The following is a 20,629-nucleotide window of genomic DNA, read 5'->3' on the forward strand; positions in this document are numbered from 1 at the left end:
CGGGGCGCGTCCTGGGCGGGGCGGGTCCTGGGCGGGGCGGGTCCTGGCCCCGGCTCTAGCCCCGGGCCGGGATCGGCTCCCTGCCGCGCTCCCTGCGCTCCCTTCCCGCGCACACAGACAGCGGTCCCCCCGCGGCGGGCGCGCTGAGCAGCAGCCCGCGGACCCGCGAGCGGCGCGCCGCGCTCCAGGAGGCCGCCCTGGGCTGGGGAGGACCCGGCGCCGCCGCCCCGCCGGGACCCCTGCCGCGCCGCCCTCCGGCCCTCGGGGGCTGCGGCTCCCAGCCGAGCCATGCGGCCGGCCGGGCCGGGCGCCCCGCTGCCCGCGCTGCTGCTGCTGGCGCTCGCGCTGTCCCCGCGGGCGCAGGGGAGACCCCGGGGGCGCAGGCCCGCCCGCGGCGCCGTCCAGCCCCGGCCGCTGCCCTTCCTGGCGGCCGCGGGTCCTCGCCAGGCCGCCCGCGCCGCCCGGAGCTCAGGTGAGTCCGCCGGGTCGCAGCCCGAGCTCCGCCCGAGCCCGGGTCTTCGTGGACCCCTGAGGAAGGCAAGGCACTTGCTTTGGGAAGCCCGAACGAGCTCAGAGACCAGATCATCTCTGCAGACTCCCTCTGGGGGAAAGACGTGATGAAGTTATTGGATTTACCGAAATTGGGACTTAAGTCTCAAAATCGGGCTGGCAAAGACCCGCTTTCTGTGGCTCTTCCCAGGCGGGGGTAACCTGATGGGGCAGCCGAAGGCCTTGGGTTTGCATCCCCAGGACCAGAGACAGGTGGCAGGTTACTTACCGGTCAGTGCCTCCTTTCTGAGTTTTCTGGGATTTCGAGAGTCAACAGGACTGCCTTAAGACCTGGACGTCTTCAGCAAGCATCTTCCCTGCTGCCTCAAGCTGGCCACGGAGACTGGGGACTGACAGTAACTGGGCTGATCCTGGGTCAGAAGTCAGCCAGCTGCTCCCACATCAACTCTGGACACCTGGGTTCCTGTTTATTAAATGCCTAGGGAGGTGGGAAGAATGACAAGGGAAAACAAGTTGCCACTTTAGAGGGTCATGAGACACCCCTAGGTAGAAAGAGGTTGCGTGAATGAGGAGGGAAAAGCCCAGAGGAGGGCAGGAAAGCTGGGCTGGTGGGTGTGGGTGCGGGGCTAGGAGCCTGGCGCTGAGGGAGGGGAGGAGCTCAAAGGGTCCCTGCTCAGACCCTGCTCAAGCAAAGGCTGCTGGCACGGGCTGGGGCAGGAGGCTCATCTTCAGGGCCATTTGGATGCTTGCATGTCATAGCTCCTAGGCTGTCATACCAGAGCTCCTAGTGACTCTTTCTTTGCCTGGGGACTTCACTTTTAAGAAAGCAAAGAGGAACTGGGTGTGGTGTCCTATACCTGGAATCCCAATACTTGGGAAGCTGAAATAGGAGGATCATAGGTTGAAGAGGCCAGCCTCAGCAATTTAATGAAACTCTGTATCAAAATAAATAAAAGGGTTGGGGTGTAGCTTAGAAGGCAGGTAGAATGTCTGTGTGTTCAGTCCTCAGTACAATTGGGAAAGGAGAAGAAAAAGAAAAAGAAGGCATAGAGAGATTTCTTAGTGTGTGTGTGTGTGTGTGTGTGTGTGTGTGTGTGTGTAACTGGAGATTGAATTTAGGGCTTCTTGCATGCTAGGCAAATGTTCTACCACTGAATTACACTCCCAGCCCTTTTCTTTTTTTTAATAAATGAGTTTTTAATTTTTATTTATTTATTTATTTATTTATTTATTTATGGTGGTACTGGGTGTGGAACCCAGAGGCTTTCTACCTCCAGGCTATACTCTCAGACCTATTTTATACTTTATTTGGAAACAGGGTCTCACTAAGTTGCTGAGAGCCTCACTAAGTAGCTGAGGCTGGCTTCGAACCTGTGTGATCCTCCTCTCTCAGCCTCACAAGCGCTGGGATTACAAGTGTGCGCCACCACGCCTGGCTACTCCCAGCCCTTTTAAAACTACTGTTTTGAGATAGGGTCTTCCAATTTAGGAATCCAGGCAATTTAGCCCGGGTTGGCCTCAAACTGGTGATCCTCAGCTTCCTGAGTATCTGGCTACAGATGTGCCCTGCTGTGCCTGGCTTCATTTTTCTTTCATAATAGTTATGGCACAAATGTTTACCTATGCATTTCACAAACTTCAAACTTCCACCTGTCTTTAGAAAAAAAATTTTTGGTAGTAACTGGGGATTGAACCCAGGGGTATTCTGCCTCTGAGCCACACCCCCAGCTTGCTCTTTCTTTCTTTCTTTCTTTCTTTCTTTCTTTCTTTCTTTCTTTCTTTGTCTTGAAACGGGGTCCAGAGAGGTTGTTGAGATTCTTGCTAAGTTGCTGAGGCTGGCCTCAAACCTGTAATCCTTCTATCTCAGCCCGAGTACTGGGATAAGGCATGGATTAAGCCCACCTATCTTAAATGACAACCTCATGCAGAGGGCTGAGACCACCCAGAGCAGCTGGCAGCCAGATGTGTGCTCTTTCCAGTATGTTCAGAGAGTGTGTGCAGGGGTGGGGGGGGGGCTACTGCATGCCTTTGTTGAATAAGCAGGATGTTCTGCAAGTCTGGAGTCATAGGAGGCCAGGGTGGGAGCCGAGCTGGGTGTGTGGGAAGTGGTCTAACTAGCAGGTGGAGATAGCCCAAGAAGTAGGAGGGGACAGTGGCCACAGTGGGGGTACACTGATCATACACTTTGACTTAATATTTTTGGTAAGGCAGGTGTTTATCTCAGAGGATGGCATGCCACTTGGAATATGAAAGGCGTAGGAGATAGTTTCAAGCTACAGAAACATTTGTGGCAACACGTTAATTCAGATCTCTGGTTTCATTTAAGTTGAACAGATCTTTTTTCTGGTTAAAGAGGACAATGAATATCTCTTGAAGTGAGTCAGAAGGGAGAAACAGAACATTTTATTCAGGGTTAAAAGTAGCAACAGTATGAGGTTTTAAAAACCAATATAAGCCGGGTGTGGTGGCACATGCTTGTAATCCCTGTGCTTGGGAGGCGGAGACAGGAGGATTGCACAGGTTGGTTTAAGAGACCCTGTTTCCAAATAATATATATATTTGGACATTTGGGGTGTAGCCCAGAGGTAGAACGGTTCCATCCCCAGTACCACCAAAAAAAAAAAAAAAAAAATATATATATATATATATATATATATATATATACATACATATAGACATATGCATATATATATATATATATATATATATATATATAAGAGTTAGGCATGATGGTACATGTTTATAATCTCAGTATACTTGGGAGGCTGAGATAGGAGGATGGCAGTTTTGAAGCCAGCACCAGCAGCTTAGTGAGGCTCTCAGCAACTTAGCGAGAACTTATTTCCAAATAAAAAATAAAATAGGTCTAGGAATGTGAGACCTTATTTCCAAGTAAAAAGTGAAATAGGTCTGAGGATGTATCCTGGAGGTAGAAGGCCCCTGGGTTCCATCCTCAGTAACAGACACACACAGACACACACACACACTCAAGTCACCTGCAGGTCCCCGTCAAAGTCTGTTGCTTTTCATAGCTGTTTCTGAGTGTTGTACTTTGCCCCCATGGGGATGGGCAAGATGGCTTGTTCCACTGGAACATGCCCGTCTGTGAATGTATCACCTGGGCATGGGTCAGGGACAAGCAAGCCTGTGAAGACAGAAACAAAGACTCCTCTGGATGTTCTCACTGGATGCGCTTAGCAGTGGCAGGGGTCATAGCTCATGTAGGAGGAAACAGTGCTCAGGTCCTGGGGGCCAAGTACTGCCAAATGTACCCGGAATTCTGTGTTAGTGTAATACACCCCATCACCCAGGCCTCTGCACATGCTCAAAGTTCTAAAATCCTTGCTGAAAACACGTAGAAATAACGAACTCAGGCTCAGTTTCTCCTACTATAGTCTCAAGACACAGGCCATTTTTGATACCAGGTATGTGTGCCACTCCCCTAGCAGGCAAGTGATTTTGCAAGGAACTTCAGCTGAGTGTCCTCTGCTTCAATTCAGTCCTGATACTTTCTACCTGGACATGGGCATCAGATCCTGTAGCCTGAGGACTCAGTACCTAAGACTGACTGCCCCACCTTCAGATGCCAATTTCAAGCCACAGGTGATTCTCCTGTGCTTCTTGCTGGCCAGCTGTGAATCAGGTCCTCACCCCCTCCTCAGGTTCAATTAGTTTGCTAGAGTAGCTCATGGAACTTAGGGTAGCACATGAGCTGTAGGTTCCTGGAGCCATGGTGGTCCACCGTTCCTGGCTCTCCTTCCTCCTCACAGCCCACCTGATGCTCGTATTTCCACCCGTCCATCCATGTAGCCATTTGAGGCACACACGGCATCGCTGTGATGGTGTGGGATTTGGAAGTCACCCATTGTGGCTGGTCATTGTCCTTAAGGAGCTCAGCTCAGATCCTGACTTTCTCCTTGAAGGTCTAGGATCAGCATCTTCCTTTTAATGTCCTTCCACCACCTCGCCACGCCCTCATGGACCTGCAGTGGTCTGCGAGGCTCTCTCTCTAGTGCTCACAGTGCCCTGTCAGCTCTGCTAGGCCGAGAGTCAGAAAGTGCAGCTTTCTTCTCTCTGCACCGCCCCCCCATCTCCCTTCCCCCCTCCGGACTGCCCAAGCCTCATGGGATGGAAGGAGCTCCAGGAATGAGGGCCCTGGGGGCTCCCCGGCCAACACTGCAAGGCTGAGCAACTGATGCTAGGCATTAGCAAAGAGGTTGGGAGAGAATGAGAACAGGTGAGATCCAGAGAAATAGAACTGAAGGAGGGACTGTTAGGAATTTGGGGGTTTGTTTTTTGTTTTTAGGTACTGGGGTTTCTGTTTCAAATCTGCACTCCCAACTATTTTAATTTTTTATTTTGAAACCGAGTCTTGCTAAGTTACTGATAATCACCTCAAATCTGTGATCCTCTTGTCTCAGCTTTCCAAGTGCTGGGATTACAGACGTACACCATCATGCCAGACTCTTGGGAGGTTTTAACATATATTACATCCCATTTACAACCTTTGTCTTTTCAAGATATTTCTGTAAACATTTGCACTATTTCTATAGAATTTTAGAGTCTGATTCATATTGTTTTAATGCAAGAATTTACTAACTTGGAGTTTAAGGAGAAATTGTGAAGGTGGCTTTGGTGAGGTTCTCAACAATTATAAATGAACAATCTTTTTTTGTTTGTTTGTTTTTGTATTGGCAATTGAACCCAGGGTTATTCTACTTCTAAGCTACACACCCAGCCCTTTTTATTTTATTTATCTTGAAACAGGGTCTCACTAAGTTGCTGAGGGCCTTGCTAAATTGCTGAGGCTGGTCTTGAATCTGGCTCCTGTTTTAGCCCCAAAGTACTGGGTTACAGGCGGGTGCCCCCACATCCAGCTCAAGACCATTTTTAATAATACTGTGGGTTCTTAATAAATAGTGTGGAGCTTGTTCTGAGTCTGCAGTGGCTTCTCCTGATTTTCCAAGAAAGTCCTGACTCCTTGTGAAGGCAGGACATTCAGGTCCCTTTTGCATCTCTCCCACCCCCACCTTCTGTGGTTCTCACGGGCATGGCCTGGAGTACACCACGGTATCGCAGGCTTGGTGCTTGCTCCTTATACAGTTACCCTGACTCCATGTCTGTGATTCTGCCATGTTCTGGAATGTGCTTCTCTCACCTGTGCCTGCTGGAATTCTATCCCATTCATCTAGGCCTTTGTAGGAAAAACAAACCATTTTTTCCTCCACTCATACACCCAGAATCAACACAAAAGACTTCTGTGAACCCCGCAGCAAGTCATCACCTCCGCACCAGACATCAGCTAGCATTCAACTTCTGAGCTACACCCCCTGCCCTATATTTTATTTTTTATTTTGAAACAGGGTCTCACTAAGTTGTGGAGGGCCTCACTAAGTAGCTGAGGCTGTCTGTGAACCGCGATCCTCTGGTCTCAGCCTCCCGAATGCTGGGATTAGCAGTGTGTGCCACCATGCCTGGCTACTTTTTAAATTTTTAAAATTACTTATTTCTACAAAGCAGTTGTTGAAACACCAATATTTTCATCTTGTTGACAAAACTGGCCTCAATAAAAAAGTACTTTGCCTGGAGATCAGTTTATTTGACATTTATATGGTTTTATTTCTCCATATGTAATCTGATTTCTGTTTTGGATAGATAGATAAAAATCTTTCTTTCTTTCTTTCTTTCTTTCTTTCTTTCTTTCTTTCTCTCTTTCTTTCCTTTCTTTCTTTCTTTTTGGTGGTACTGGGGTTCCTGGAAATCCTTCTACCTCCAGGCTACACTCCCAGACCTATTTTTTATATTTTTATTTAGAAACAGGGTCTCTTAAGCCAGCGAGGCTGGCTTCGAACCTGCGCGATCCTCCAGTCTCCACCTCCTAAGCCCAGAGATTACAAACGTGCACCACCACGCCCAGCTGTTTTGGAAAACTTTCTAAAATCAATTTCAGTAGAGCAATGGAAGATTGAGAAACTCAGATTTGTGTGTGTATGTGTGTGTCACTGAGGGTTGAACCCAGTTGAACCTTTGAGTTACACTCGGAGCTCTATTTTATTTACTTGTTTTTATTTTGAATCATGGTCGTTTGAAGTTGCTGAGGGTCTTGCTAAGTTGTTGAGACTTGCCTTGAACCTGAGATCCTTTTGTCTCAGCCTCCCAAGAACTGGGATTCCAGGCATGCACCATCATGCCTGGCTGATAAGTTTTGATTTTTTTGAAAAGCACAAGTGCTGGAGCTTCAGTCTCCTGTGTTCCCCTGGCCCCCTCCATCCTGCCCTCTGCTCAGAGACCTGCAGGGAGCTGGGGAGGGCTCTGAGGAGGTGCAAGACTGTTGAGTTCCTGTGTCTTCCTTTTCCAAGGCTCCTCCCACTGCTTAGGTGTTTTATTTTATTTATTTATTTTTTTTATGGTGCTGGGGATGGAACCCAGAGGCTTTCTACATTCGGGCTACACTCCCAGACCTATTTTGTATTTTATTTGGAAACAGGGTCTCACTAAGTTGCTGAGAGCCTCACTAAGTAGCCGAGGCTGGCTTCGAACCTCCGCGATCTTCCTGTCTCAGCCTCCCAAGCGCGGGGATTACAAGTGTGCGCCACCACTCCCGGCTCACTGCTCAGTTTTTGAAGTCACTCCTTCTGTGGTGGCTTAGACTCACCTATGTAGCAGTGACGAATCTCACTCCCATTGCACTCAAATAGGTGCGACGTGCACGAGTCACTATCATAAAAACAGTGTATGCTGAAATGTACAATCGCCAACAAACCTTGAAGCTCAAGTGTCTTTTTAAAGTCTAAGTTTTCTCTTCTTCTAAATGGGTTCCATATGCTCCCGCTTATTTTCCTAAATTGCATTTTCTGGATCGCATATTTTTAGTGAGTATCAGTTGAATTCTGGGATGTGGTTTGACTATTGAGTTTTGTTTTATTTTAAGCTCAGGCCTTTCAAGCTGGTCACTCTCATGGCCTGAAGTACATTTCAGTTTGTATGCTCCGGCTGCTGTGGGGAGAAAGAATTATAGGGAGAAGACGGGTTAGGAGGCTTCTGTCAAGGACAGCCACAAAAGTACGGTGGCTTGGATGGGACTCTGTGAATGGAGGGACGCGGAAGTGCACAGACTCTGGGCATGGCATACACCTGTAATCCTGGTACAGGAGAGGCTGAGACAGGAGGATCTCAGTATCAAGCAACTTAGGGAGGCTGTCAGCAACTCAACAAAATAAAAAAAAAATTATTTTTCAGCTCTTTCAAAATAAAAACTATAAAAGGGTTGTGGGTGTAATTCGAAAGTAGAGTACTTCCGATTCAAGCCCTGGTGCCAAATAAAACAAACAAACAAACAAACTGCATGGGTTTGGGATCAATTGTGGAAATGGCATATGCAAAAATGAATTCAGGGTTGGATGGAGTACTGAGGGAAAGTGGAAAGCAGCCATCAATTGTTAATTTTTGGCCAGAACAAAGGGTGGAGTGCGACGTCATTTCTGAGGCTGGGGATGGGGGGGGCGGTTTAGGACAGGCAGACAGTCAGATGTTGAAGATGTTGAGCAGTGGCTGTTACCTTCAGGAAGTCTGTAAGTGTCCTAGAGCTCTGCCGAACTCCCTGGCCCCAGGGCTGGACTGGGCTGCGCATAAACGGTTGCGATCAGGTACATACACTGCTGTGAATTGCATGTTAATGATGTATAGGTACTGGGGATTGAACCCAGAGCCATTCCACCTCTGAGCAGCATCCCCAGTCCATATAGATATTGAAATGGAATCTCATTAAATTGCTAAGAGTCTTGCTAAGTTGCTACGGATATTTTTAAATAGTGGAGGTAGGTCTTAGAAATTCTAAAGTCTTTTCTTTTCTTTGCAGAAATAGTCCCAAGAGATTTAAACTTGAAAGACAAATTCATAAAACATTTCACAGGTAAGCAATGCAATTTATCAGTGATTTAGTTAAAGAAAACGGTTGCATAAAGCATACTGTATCAGGCACTGAGGATGAGGATTATATATGTTTACACACATATCTCACTAAATATGTATTATAAATGTATACACACATATATGTAAAGATGAGGATAATCTCACTAAATTGCCGAGGGATTTGTTAAGTTGCTGAGGCTGGCCTCAAACCTGTAATCCTCCTGTCTCAGCCTCTCAAGTACTGCTATTACAGGTGTGTGCCACTGTGCCCAGCTGTGGACTGAGCTGATTTTCAGGGATGAATAAAGTTTCCCCAGGATGAGAAGAGCATTCTTGTCTGGAGTAAGCCATTGAGCAAAGCATGCAGGCTTATGGTGTGGTTTGAGGAAGGACAGGTGGCAGGTACGGATGGACTCTGTGGGTGAATTTAGGGAGGACTGCAATTGGCAGGAGGCCCCGTATGGCGGAAAAGGTAGTATGGAATCCTTTTGGACATCCTAACTGGGTTGCTGAGGAGTGCACACTGTGTTCCCAGCCAATGGGACAACAACAAAAGATTCTTGAACAGTAGAGCAGCAGACTTTAAGATGCCAAAACCTACGCACAGATGAAATGGCCTCTTGGGACGCTATCTTATTCTTTATGCAGACTTTGTGACTCCCTTTTAAGTCATCCCATGCCAGTTCCAGCAAATCACCAAATTCTTGCAGTCTCCCCTTCTCTTTACTATTGCTGTGAGCTCCCTGTTCCTCATCATCTCAGCTACTTTTTATTGCTTTATATCTCAGGCCTCTAATGTGGGAAGATGTAGTTTGGTTTTCCCACTTAGTCAAATCTAAGGGCCATGTTTGTTAATGATGAGAGCCGAGTGGAGATGCTGCTGTGAGCAGTACATGGTGCTGAGTGTACCTGGCTGTGGTCCTACTTCTCTTGCTTCCATGAAAGCAGAGTCCAGTGTAAGGTGACAGTCTTGACGGAGCTCCCCTTGGGTTTGCAGGGAAAGATGAGGGAAATCCCAGGGTCCTGTCTACTTCACAATAGCACTACACATTAAAAAAATGGGATCAATGTCTCTTTATGTAAAGATGAGCTCGTATTCAAGGAAGAAAACCCGGGGACAGAAAGGGGAAACCAGGGAGAGTGATGGTTTATTCTTCACGTGCCCTCTGTTTGTTCCCTCCGGATAGTTTTTACCTCTGGAGCTTTCCCCCTCTAGTGTTCTAAAAAGTTTTACTGGAAATGAAGCTCCCATTATGTGAGGTGTTGGGAATGCAGAGTGGAATGAGATGTTTTTCGCAGACCACAGTTCACTGCCTCCCACGGCGCCTGTCAGGGAAGAGCTCTCAGGCCAGTTCTCTTAGGCAGCCAAGAGGTAAACTCCGCTCATAGGTCAGATCATCTCCATCCAGAAAGTGCTAGCAATTTGCTTGGAGTGTTTATAATACGCATTTTTTTCCATCCTGTAGGTCCAGTCACGTTTTCAGCTGAATGTAGCAAACATTTCCATCGGCTATATCACAACACCAGAGATTGTTCAGTGCCAGCTTGTAAGTTGCTTGGAGAGGTTTGAAAAAATAATTCTTTACAACATTAAATGCATGTAATTTTAAGCTCTGACTGTCTTCCATTGAGACATAATAGACTAAACATTGCATAAAGTGCTATTTATAACACTGACAGTACTTACGGTTTGTGTGTGATGTTGAAACTATAAGAAGGAAATCACATTCCGCCTGGGAATATATCCAAATCTGAAAATAGCCATATTACCTTAAAGACCAAAGTGTCAGGATTGAAGCCTCTTATCATTATTCAAATTCCTTGGCATAAATCAAGTGCTCTCTCATATAAAAATAAGAACATGACTATGGAGTGTAGGTCACCATTTTCTTCTACAATATTTTAAAGTAAATATTTTTATATCATGGCATTTGCACAGTGAGTGGCTAGATTTTTCTAGATAATGATATCATGTGTTGCAAAGATTGGTCTAATGATTCTTTTGGATATTTAAGTTACTGAAGTTAATGATAATTCCAAACATAATACCAGATGGCTATCATTTAAAATATCCAAATAAGAGCCAGGCGTGGTGGCGCACACTTGAAATCCCAGCGCTTGGGAGTCTGAGACAGGAGGATCGTGCAGGTTCAAAGCCAGCCTCAGCTCCTTAGTGAGGCTCTCAGCAACTTAGACCCTGTTTCCAAATAAAATATAAAATAGGTTTGGGAGTGTAGCCCGGAGGTAGAAAGCCCCTGGATTTCAACCCCAGCACCAATAAATAAATAAATAAATAAATAAATACCCAAATGATGGTTATGTGTAAGATCTCAGTTGGTTGTTTTACAATTTCTTTCTAAGCCTAAACTTTCCTTTTAAAGGAAACACGTTTTAAGCATTTTGTTTCTCATTAGCTAGATTGCATATCCTGAGGAATAGTTAATTTTGCTCAGGATGTTGAGTTTGATTTGTTGATGTTTTCAAAATCAACTTGTATTTAGTGATGAGAAGAAATTAAGTAAGGCAAAACTCATTAAATGATGGTACAAAATGCTAGAGAGAATTCAGACTTTGGTACCTATGAGTAAGAAATGTTCTGCGTCTCCTTCCTCATCTCTAAAGGGAAAATGTCAATCACACTTTCCTGATTGCATTACTATGGGAAGTAATGAAAAAAATGCATTTAACCACTTGACATATGAAGTGCTTATTAGATCGTAGCTACTCTATATGAATTAGTGACGATAATTAACATAATTGTCCTCACATTTATAGTACCTATAGACATAAATTGACCTTTGGATATTTTTCCTAGATTACAAAAGATGTGCCAGATTGTTAATGAGATTGGCAGTGAGTCCACTGTGCTCACAGACCTAGAAAACCTTGTGAGTATGCTTTGTTTATTTTTCTTATATTGTTTACAAGTTTAGCTTTCTTAGATTGTTTTTGTTGGTGATGCTGTGGATTGAATCCAAGGTCTTGCACTTGCTAAGAATAAACTGTGGCACATTGAGCTGCAGCCCCAGCCCTCTAACAATCTAACTTCACAACATTTTGAACCATGTAAGAAACCAAGAAGCTGATATTAGCTCTACCTGGGGAGTTTAATCACCAGGAGTGTTACTCTGTTTAAACTTGGTCTAAAGGCATTGTTATACTGATTTAATTTAAAACATCTGCAATGGTGCATTAGTTAAATAGTTTTTTTAAATGGTTCAATAGTTTTTGTGTTATTTTATTTTGTACGGAAACATGCAGGTAGACATTTGGTGGATGAGACAATTTAAGGCTTATACTTTCTTAACTGGTCAAAAGATATAATAAAAATAGAACTAGGTATATAAAACTTTGGTTTACATAATGTAAGAAAAAAAACAGAAGATATTGGAGAAGCAGAAGAAAAAGCAAAGGACTAAAAATGTAACAAGCCTGTGCAAAGATACTTATCTTGTGTGTGTGTGTGTGTGTGTGTGTGTGTGTGTGTGTGTGTGTTGCAGTACTGGGGATTGAATCCAGGGGCATTTGACCTCTGTGCTACACCCCCCAGCCCTATTTTTTATTCTTTTTTTTTTTTTTTTTTTTTTGCAGGTCTAGGGATGAAACCCAGGGGCATTCAACCTCTGAGCTACACCCCCTGCCCTATTCTTTTAAATTTTTATTTTGAAACAGAGTCTCACTAAGTTGCAGAGGGCCTCACTAAGTAGCTGAGTCTTTCTGCAAACCACGATCCTCCAGTCTCAGCCTCCTAAATGCTGGGATTACAAGCAGGTGCCACCACGCCTAGCCCTATTTTTTATTCTTTATTTTGAAATAGGGTCTCACTGAGTTGCAAAGGGCCTCACTAAGTAGCTAATCCTCCTGTCTCAGTCTCCTAGATGCTGGGATTACAAGCTGTGCATCACCATGCTTGGCTAACTTATGTCTTTGTAAATATTTTTGCTAATTAGTTCTTTCCTCCTGTGGTATAAAGTCAGCATATTTTGGTCAGCACTTCAGCACCACGGACAACTCCCCTTAGCAGACCTTCTCAGGTTGTGAAAGTGGCGAAGGGAAGCCACTAAGTACCTATAGTCTAGAAATTTCCATGAATATCTTGCATTGGCCAATGTAATTTAAAATATACCAAATCATTGCATAGGATTCACTTAATCATCTCACAAGTCTGTTGCAGCAGTTACTGAGACCACACTGACCTTGTTTTCAGCATAATGATAGGATGTGTTGTAAAGGTAATTTAATGAAGTTAATAATAATTGCAAACATAATATTTAACTGCTATCATTTAAAATGCCCAAATTATGGTTATGTGTGATAACTCAGTTGGCTCTTTGATGTTATTACTCTTCTTAATATTATTTAAAAAACTATTATAAATTAGTTGTAATTAGCCCTGTTAATTCTGAATATTTACAGTTGCTAAATTTAAAACTTCACATGTGTTACAGTAAGGAAAATTAGCTAGATAACTTCAGTATTCAGTGGCAAGATACTTGAGTCAATTACCTTGAACCTGTCTCAAAGCTTTTGAATAATACAAACAAATAAATCAAGAAAATTAATTTGGCTATTGACCTAAGTCAAGCCAAATCTATCTCTTTTTTGGCTTTTAATATATTTTATGGCAGGACGTGGTGGCGCACACTTGTAATCCCTGCGCTTCGGAGGCTGAGACAGGAGGATCACACAGGTTCGAAGCCAGCCTCAGCTACTTAGTGAGGCTCTCAGCAACTTAGTGAGACCCTGTTTCCAAATAAAATATAAAATAGGTCTGGGAATATAGCCCGGAAGTAGAAAGCCAATGGGTTCCACCCCCAGTACCACACACACACACACACACACACACACTATATATATATATATATATATATATATATATATATATATATATATATAATATATATTTTTATGTAAATAAGTAAACTTATATAAAATTCTTAAAATTACTGGCAGAGTTTCCCCTAAACAAGTATTGTATTGTAATTTAAAGTACAGAGCTGGGGATATAACTCAGTGGTAGAGTATGTGTTTAGCATACATGAGGCTCTGGATTCAATCCCCAGCACCACCAAAAAAATAAAAAGAAAAAATTCAACTCAAGCCTACATAGTCCTGAAACTAAAGCTGCAGAAGACAGAGTTGATAATTATGACTCTTTAAAATTATAAATTTTAGAGATTAGTGATTTCTTCTGTAGTTTCTTTGATAGTATCTCTTCCTAATCATTTACATAAGAACATATTATAATAATATTTTAGATAAATAATATGAATATTTTATGAGTAGGTGATGTTAAGTTCATTTTTTTTGTTTAGGTAAAAAAAACTTTAATAGGGAAACCATCACTCTTTGTCTCTAATAGGTCCTCTGTCTCCACAAACATATTGATCTACGTTCTTAGGGTTAGACTATAAATTGAGTTCATGGATTAAGTGTTCATAAATATTAAAAGTAGCTGGGCGTGGTGATGCACGCTTGTAATCCCTGCGCTTGGGAGGCGGAGACAGGAGGATCACGCAGGTTTGAGCCAGCCGTGCTGGCTTAAGAGACCCTGTTTCCAAATAAAGATATAAAATAGGTCTGGAAGTGTAGCCCAGAGGTAGAAGGTACCACCAAAATAAATAAATAAATAAATAAATAAATAAATAAATAAATAAATAAACAAATAAATATTAAAAGCATAATTTTTACATATTTTAAGTCCGGTCATTAATACTTTTTTCTTTTTCTCCCACAGGCATTTCTTAAGAATGCAAATTTAGTTTGAAGAAAAAATGCCTAGAATCATGCTAAGTGTAAAAAGAGATGAAACTTCTGGCTTTTTGGGCATTGACCTGAGTAAAATAATAGACTTCTCAGAAGCAACAGATTAACTGTGTTACCATAGAATGAATGAAGTCTTGGTTACCTTTTGTGCATATAGTAATTTATAATAGTTTAAATAGAGTTTAAATCATATGCTGCAAATAGAGTATTAAATTTGTGCTATTACACCTTATTTTTGCTAGAAATATTATTTTCTTAAAATTAATATTCCATATTAAACATTTAATTATATAAATTATATCTGAGGATACCAGTAAGAAATTATTATTTTTGTATATGATTTTTAGTAAAATGTTTATCAGATATTCATGTACAGGGTCTAATTTTATAATTCTTATTTAATAATATTTAAATGCATTTATTAAGAATTTGTCTTTAAAATGTGAATTTTATTAAAACTGAAATAAGAAAAATCTGTGCTCATTTTCTTTGAATGAAAGATATTTATGGCAGAGGTTGTACTATTGAAACATTGATAGCTATACATTTATATGTATATATATATGTGTATACCCTGAACTAATAATCCTGACACAATTTCTGTCTTTCAGAAATTTTTTTTTTTCGCACTAGGGATTAAGTTCAGGGGTATACTACGTCTAAGCTATACCTCCAGCCCTATTTTATTCTGAAACTAGAGCTTGTTAAGTTACTACATGTTGTTTTCAGACAAACCTGTGATCCTTTTGTCTCAGCTTCCCAAGTACTGGGATTTCAAGTGTGCACCAGTATGCTTGGCCAGTTTTTGTCTTTTGAAGTTAGATAATGGTATTGCTACTTTAAGTAAAAAGGAATCCATTTGTCCTGGTCTGGGGAGATGCATGTCCGGGAGAGAACATAGGTGCTGCATGGTGCTTTGTTTAGTGTGTAACAAAATATACTGACATGTTGAATTGATTTATTTAAAATATAGCAATGCAGCTTGGCATGGTGGCACACCCTTGTAATCCCAACATTTGGGAGGGTGAGACAGGAGGATTGCTGTTCAAGGCCAGCCTCAGCTACTTATGCCCTTTTCAACTCAGTGAGACCCTGTTTCCAAAAATAGAGCTGAGGGTGTAGCTTGGAGGTAGAATGCCCCTGGGTTTCATCCCCAGTACCTCAAGTAAGTAAATAAATAAGTAAATAAATACATTAATTAAATACAGCAATGCAAAAATCAAAAGACAATTGAAAATCCCTCTTTTTCTTTTTTTGGTACTGGGGATTGAACCCCAGGGTATTCTACCTTCAGGATACACCTCCAGCCCCCATTTTTTAAATGTCAATTTTTTTTTCTTTTCTTTTCTTTTTTTTTTTTTTTTTTTTTTGGTGGTACCGGGGGTGGAACCCAGAGGCTTTCTACCTCCGGGCTATACTCTCAGACCTATTTTATACTTTATTTGGAAACAGGGTCTCACTAAGTTGCTGAGAGCCTCACTAAGTAGCTGAGGTGAGGCTGGCTTTGAAACTGTGCGATCCTCCTGTCTCAACCTCCCAAGAGCGGGGATTACAAGCATGTGCCACCACACCGGGCTTAAATGTCAAATTTTGAAACAGGGTTTCACTAAATTGCTGAGGTTGACTTCAAACCTACAATCTTGTCTCAGCCTTTCGGGTACTGCAATTACAGGTATGCACCCTCATGCCTGGCTCCTCTTCTTTTAAAGATTTTTTTCCCCCAGATTTGGGCACATGCCTGTAATCCCAGTACTTGGGAGGCTGAGACAGGAGGATTGTACAGGTTTGAAGCCAGCCTCGGCTACTTAGTGAGGCTCTCAGCAACTTAGTGAGACCCTGATTCCAAATAAAATGTCAAATAGGTCTGGGAATGTAGTCCAGGGATTCCATCCCCAGTAACACACACACACACACACACACACACACACACACACACACACACACATATGCCCTTTGGCTTCAGCAATATTATGAAATTACATTCTCAATTTTTACTTTTATCTATGGCCACAGGTTTATAAATAATTTTGTTTAAGAAATCTGGGGGTAGGGAATGAAATTCTGCAGCAATACTATGTAATAAAGAACAAAAGCAATGCTGTGATTCCAGTTAGTTGCATTTACCATAGCAATTATGATACTTCATTTGAAAAAAATAAGTAGTTTTTTGCATATAATTAAAGAGCCGAAAGCTGTTTTTGAAAGTGAAGAAGCTATTGAATAATGATAGATAAGAACTTTTTGGTGAGATATGTATTTGGCAGAAACACTAAATAGCCTAAAGAAGCTTCATGATTAATAATGTTTTATTTCAAAACACCAAGAGATGCTGTGTGTGTATGTGTGTGTGAATGGACCACTTTGAATCTTACTATGATTTATAATTACATGGTATCAATAAAATTCAAAAAACAGAAAATAAATAAAATATAAGCTTAGTTTTCACAGATTGAAGAAAATTCAGCTGGATGCTTTTCTGCCCTCTAGTGGATTCTAATGCCAAAGCACACAACAGTTTCTAGTGTTTGTAGCATAATATCTCACATGCATTAAATGTGTAGCTTTCAAATTTTATCAAATAAATTTGTGCAAGTGTTTAAATAACAATCAGTTCAATTGAGATTAAGCAAAACCCATACTTTTTGGGTATGACTTTACTAAGGTAAGTATTGGGTTGAAACCTGAATGTAGGGAGGGATAGGGGTGAGAAGTGGGGGCCAGCTGTGGTGATGCACACTTATAACCCCAGTACTTGGGAAGCTGAGATAGGAGTATCGCAGGTTCAAAGATAGCTTTGTCAATTTGGAAAGGCTCTCATCAATCTAGTGAGGCCCTGTTTCCAAATAAGAAATTAAATTGGGCTGGGGGTGTAGTATGGAGATGGGACTACAGATGCCTCTCGGTTTAATCCTCAGTACCAAAAAAAAAAAAAAAAAAAAAAGAAGAAATCAGAAAACTCTTGGCACTCAACACAACATTGGGGATGGAAACCAGGGCCTTGGGCATCCTGGCCATGCATTCTGCTATTAAACTGTGCCCTGGCTTATAAAGCCCAAGTGAAGCTTTGGCACTCGGATGCCCTCAGATTGAACCGCATGCTATCCTAGAGGAATGGGCTCTTTGCTTTTGAGAGGTTATGCATTCCCAGCACTCTAACACATCTTAATTTTGAGATTTTTTTTTAGTATACTTTGTGCATTGTAATCATACATCACACTAAGGCTCAATGTGATACAAGCACACAGCACTCTGCACCCCTCAGACACGTCAGTGAGGTCAGTAGTAAAGCATTCATACATAGGCATAGCGTCCTGTGAACTGTTGCCGTCCGTAAGCCTTCTCCCCCCTTTCTCCTCGCTTCCCTAGCCCACTATTCTACTAGTCTCTTATTTATCTGACATCCCTTTTGTTTTCTATTTTCATTCTTCACAGAGCTAGACAAAAAATAGTCCTGAAGTTCATAAAAGTCCTAAAGTTCATACTGAAGAACAAAATGCCCAGAATACCCAAAGCAGTTCTGAGCAATAAGAACCATACAGGATAATCCCAGCATTCGGGAGGTGGAAACTGAAGGAAACTGATTGAGTTTCCTTCAGTTTCTGCCTCAGCTACTTAGCAAGGCCCTTCACAACTCAGTGAGACCCTGTTTAAAAAATAAAAAGACAAAAAAATAGGGCTAGTGGTGTAGCTCAGAGGTAGAATGCCCCTGGGTTCCATCCCTGGTACTAAAAAAAAGAAAAAAAAAAAAGCAAAAAGCAGGAGGCATCACAATACCACAATACCTGGTTTTAAATTATACTACGGAGCTATAGTAAAAACTGCATGGTATTGGCACAAAAACAAATAGGTAGACGAGTGGAACAGAATAGAAGATACAGAGACAAATTTCACTTTTAAGGCCAGTTGACTTTTTTATGAAGGAGCCAAAGACATATGTTGGAGAAAAGATAGCCTTTCAAAGGTGGTGCTGGGAAAATGGATATGCATATGCATAAGAATAAAATTAGACCCCTATATCTCACACTCCACTGAGGACGGGTCAAAGACCTGAAAAGTGGACCAGAAACTTTGCAATTACTGGAAGAAAAAAAAAAACAACAAAAAAAAACCAGGGCCAACTCTCCATCATAAAGGCACTAGTAGAGCCTTCCTCAATAAGACCTTTAAAACTCAGGAAATAAAACTGAGAATCAATGAATGGGATGGCATCCAATTAAAATGGCAAGGGAAAACCATCAAAAGGCTGAAGAGAGCCCACAAATGGGAGATCTTTGCCAGCTACTCCTCTGATAACTAATAGCTAGAATAAAGAACTTATTTAATACTAAAAACTCAATAAAAACTGAGCTGAATAGATACTTCTCAAAAGAGGAAATACAAATAACCAGTACATATGTTAATTTATTTTATTTTACTTTACTTATTTTTTTGGTATTGGGGATGGAAGCCAAGGGCATTTTATCTCTGAACTACACCCCCAGCCCTATTTTTTATTCTTTATTTTGAAACAGAATCTCACTGAGTTGCAAAGTCCTAAGTAGCTGAGGCTGTTCTCAAACCATGATCCTCCAGTCTCAGCCTCCCAAATGCTGGGATTACAAGCATGAGCTACCATTCCTGGCTTGAGTTTTATTTTTAAAAAGAAACTGAGGGCCAGAAACTGTGGTGGTGCATGCTTGAAATTCCAGTACTTGGGAGGCTGAGGCAGGAGAATAGCAGGTCTGAGGACAGCCTCAATAGCACAGGAAGACTAAAAAAACCTAGAGACCCTGTTAGACAATCAAAAAATAAAAAAGTCTGGGGGGGTCGTAGCTTGGAGGTAGAATGTTTCTGGGTTCAATTTCTAGTGCAACAGAAAGGGAGAGGGAGAGGGAGAGGGAGAGGAAGAGAGAGGGAGGGAGGGAGGGAGGGAGGGAGAGAGAGAGAGAGAGAGAGAGAGAGAGAGAGAGAGAGAGAGAGAGAGAGAGAGAGAGAGAGAGAACGAACAAGTGAGCCATGGTGCCCAGGCTGGGCTCAAATTTCTGAGCTCAAGTGGTCTTCCTGACTCAGCCTCCTTAGTAGCTGGGACTATAGATGCATGCTACCATGCCTGGATTCTTCTGAAAACTATTTAGCCTCTTTAATCTGCTTAGTTGAATTAGATACCAAGGAAGAAAAGTTGTGATTGGCCATGAAGGTATAATGTTGAAATTGAGTTGGGGATCACAAAGGAGTCAAAACCCTGCAGAGGAGTGTGAGACCAGGCCCCTTTAATCACTGTCTGCCGCTCCCAGACAAGGTTTGCCGACCGATATTGGGGGTAGGGCTGTTGATCAGCAGAGTGACCCCTGAGAGAGGAAGTGAGGGTATTTAAACGGCTGGGGTCTTGGGGTGGAGACTAGCGAGGTGGGAGAATGCTGGTCTTCTCACGACATCTGGAGTCTGTCCCATCTTTGGTTTTGACTTCTGGGGTTCCACCTCCTGTCCCAGCTGCAGGGTCCTGTGGGGGGAGGGGGAGGAACCTGATCTATTATCCTGGTCTTTTGTTGATATTGGTCGATGACCCAGTCAATAACTACTTCCTGATGTCAGAGGGGACGTCTTATAGGGGCCTTTAGGACAGGAGAGGTTGGGTCATTCACAAGTGGGCAGGCGGGAATATGGCTGAAGCAGATGTTGATTGAAGGTTACCCTGGGCAACTCAGTAATGTGTATCTGAATGAACTCTAGCAGACAAGGGGATATCAAAAAGAAAAGGCAAATCATGATAATGGGTCCTAGGAGGGGAAGTAGCCAAGTAGCTACTGGCCCTTGGAACTATTGCAGATATGAGATAAACTATTGATATTATATTTTTAGGTCCTCACTTAACCTGGTCAGAGTTTGGACATTTTCCTCTACTAGACCAGATTTATTAATGATAACAACATTCTTTCCCGAGAAAAAGACAAACACCACCCTTTTCAGCAGTGAGTAAATCCAAAGCCCGTCTATTTTGGAGGGCTACCCTAGCAAGGGAGGTAATTTGTCGCTGAAGGGAGGCCAAAGAGGAGGTTGTAGATTCAAGCGCCACTTGGAGTCACCTCTGCTTGGGTTAGGCAATATGGGTCAGTCTGATCAAATGGAAAGCATGCTATTGGGTCAGGAGCATTAGGAACAGATTTTAGAGCAAGTTCAATACTTATGGCTGTCTGGCATCCGGAGAGAGAGAGAGAGAGAGCGCACTGTGCTGACCCACCTTGTGGTCAGTCCAGTGTTTTGTGGAGGGGGGCAAACAGGTCTCCTGTGGGGTGAATTTATAGACATAAACAGGTGGGTCTGTTGAAATAAAAACATTAAAAAGAATTTTGCTGAGAAAGTTGGAGTTTAGTGGTCCCCAACACTGCACAGGAGAATTTGTCATGAGGCTGTTGTAACGGAGCCCTTTTTAGCTGAGTAAGGTGATGCCAGTTGGGGTTCCCCA

General features: G+C 42.6%; 1 protein-coding gene across 1 annotated transcript; it reads left to right on the forward strand.

Moving 5' to 3' along the window:
* Positions 1 to 288: 288 nt before the first annotated feature.
* On the forward strand, positions 289 to 11,301 carry ALKAL1 (ALK and LTK ligand 1; the record flags this gene model as incomplete). The annotated part of the gene is made up of 4 exons (XM_080694419.1): positions 289 to 472; positions 8,369 to 8,422; positions 9,888 to 9,968; positions 11,237 to 11,301. 4 exons carry the CDS (start codon positions 289 to 291, stop codon positions 11,299 to 11,301), a joined length of 384 nt encoding a protein of 127 aa, XP_080550545.1.
* Positions 11,302 to 20,629: the final 9,328 nt, after the last annotated feature.

This window comes from Muscardinus avellanarius, assembly GCF_963383645.1.
Source record: "Muscardinus avellanarius genome assembly, chromosome: 4".
NCBI lineage: Eukaryota > Metazoa > Chordata > Mammalia > Rodentia > Gliridae > Muscardinus > Muscardinus avellanarius.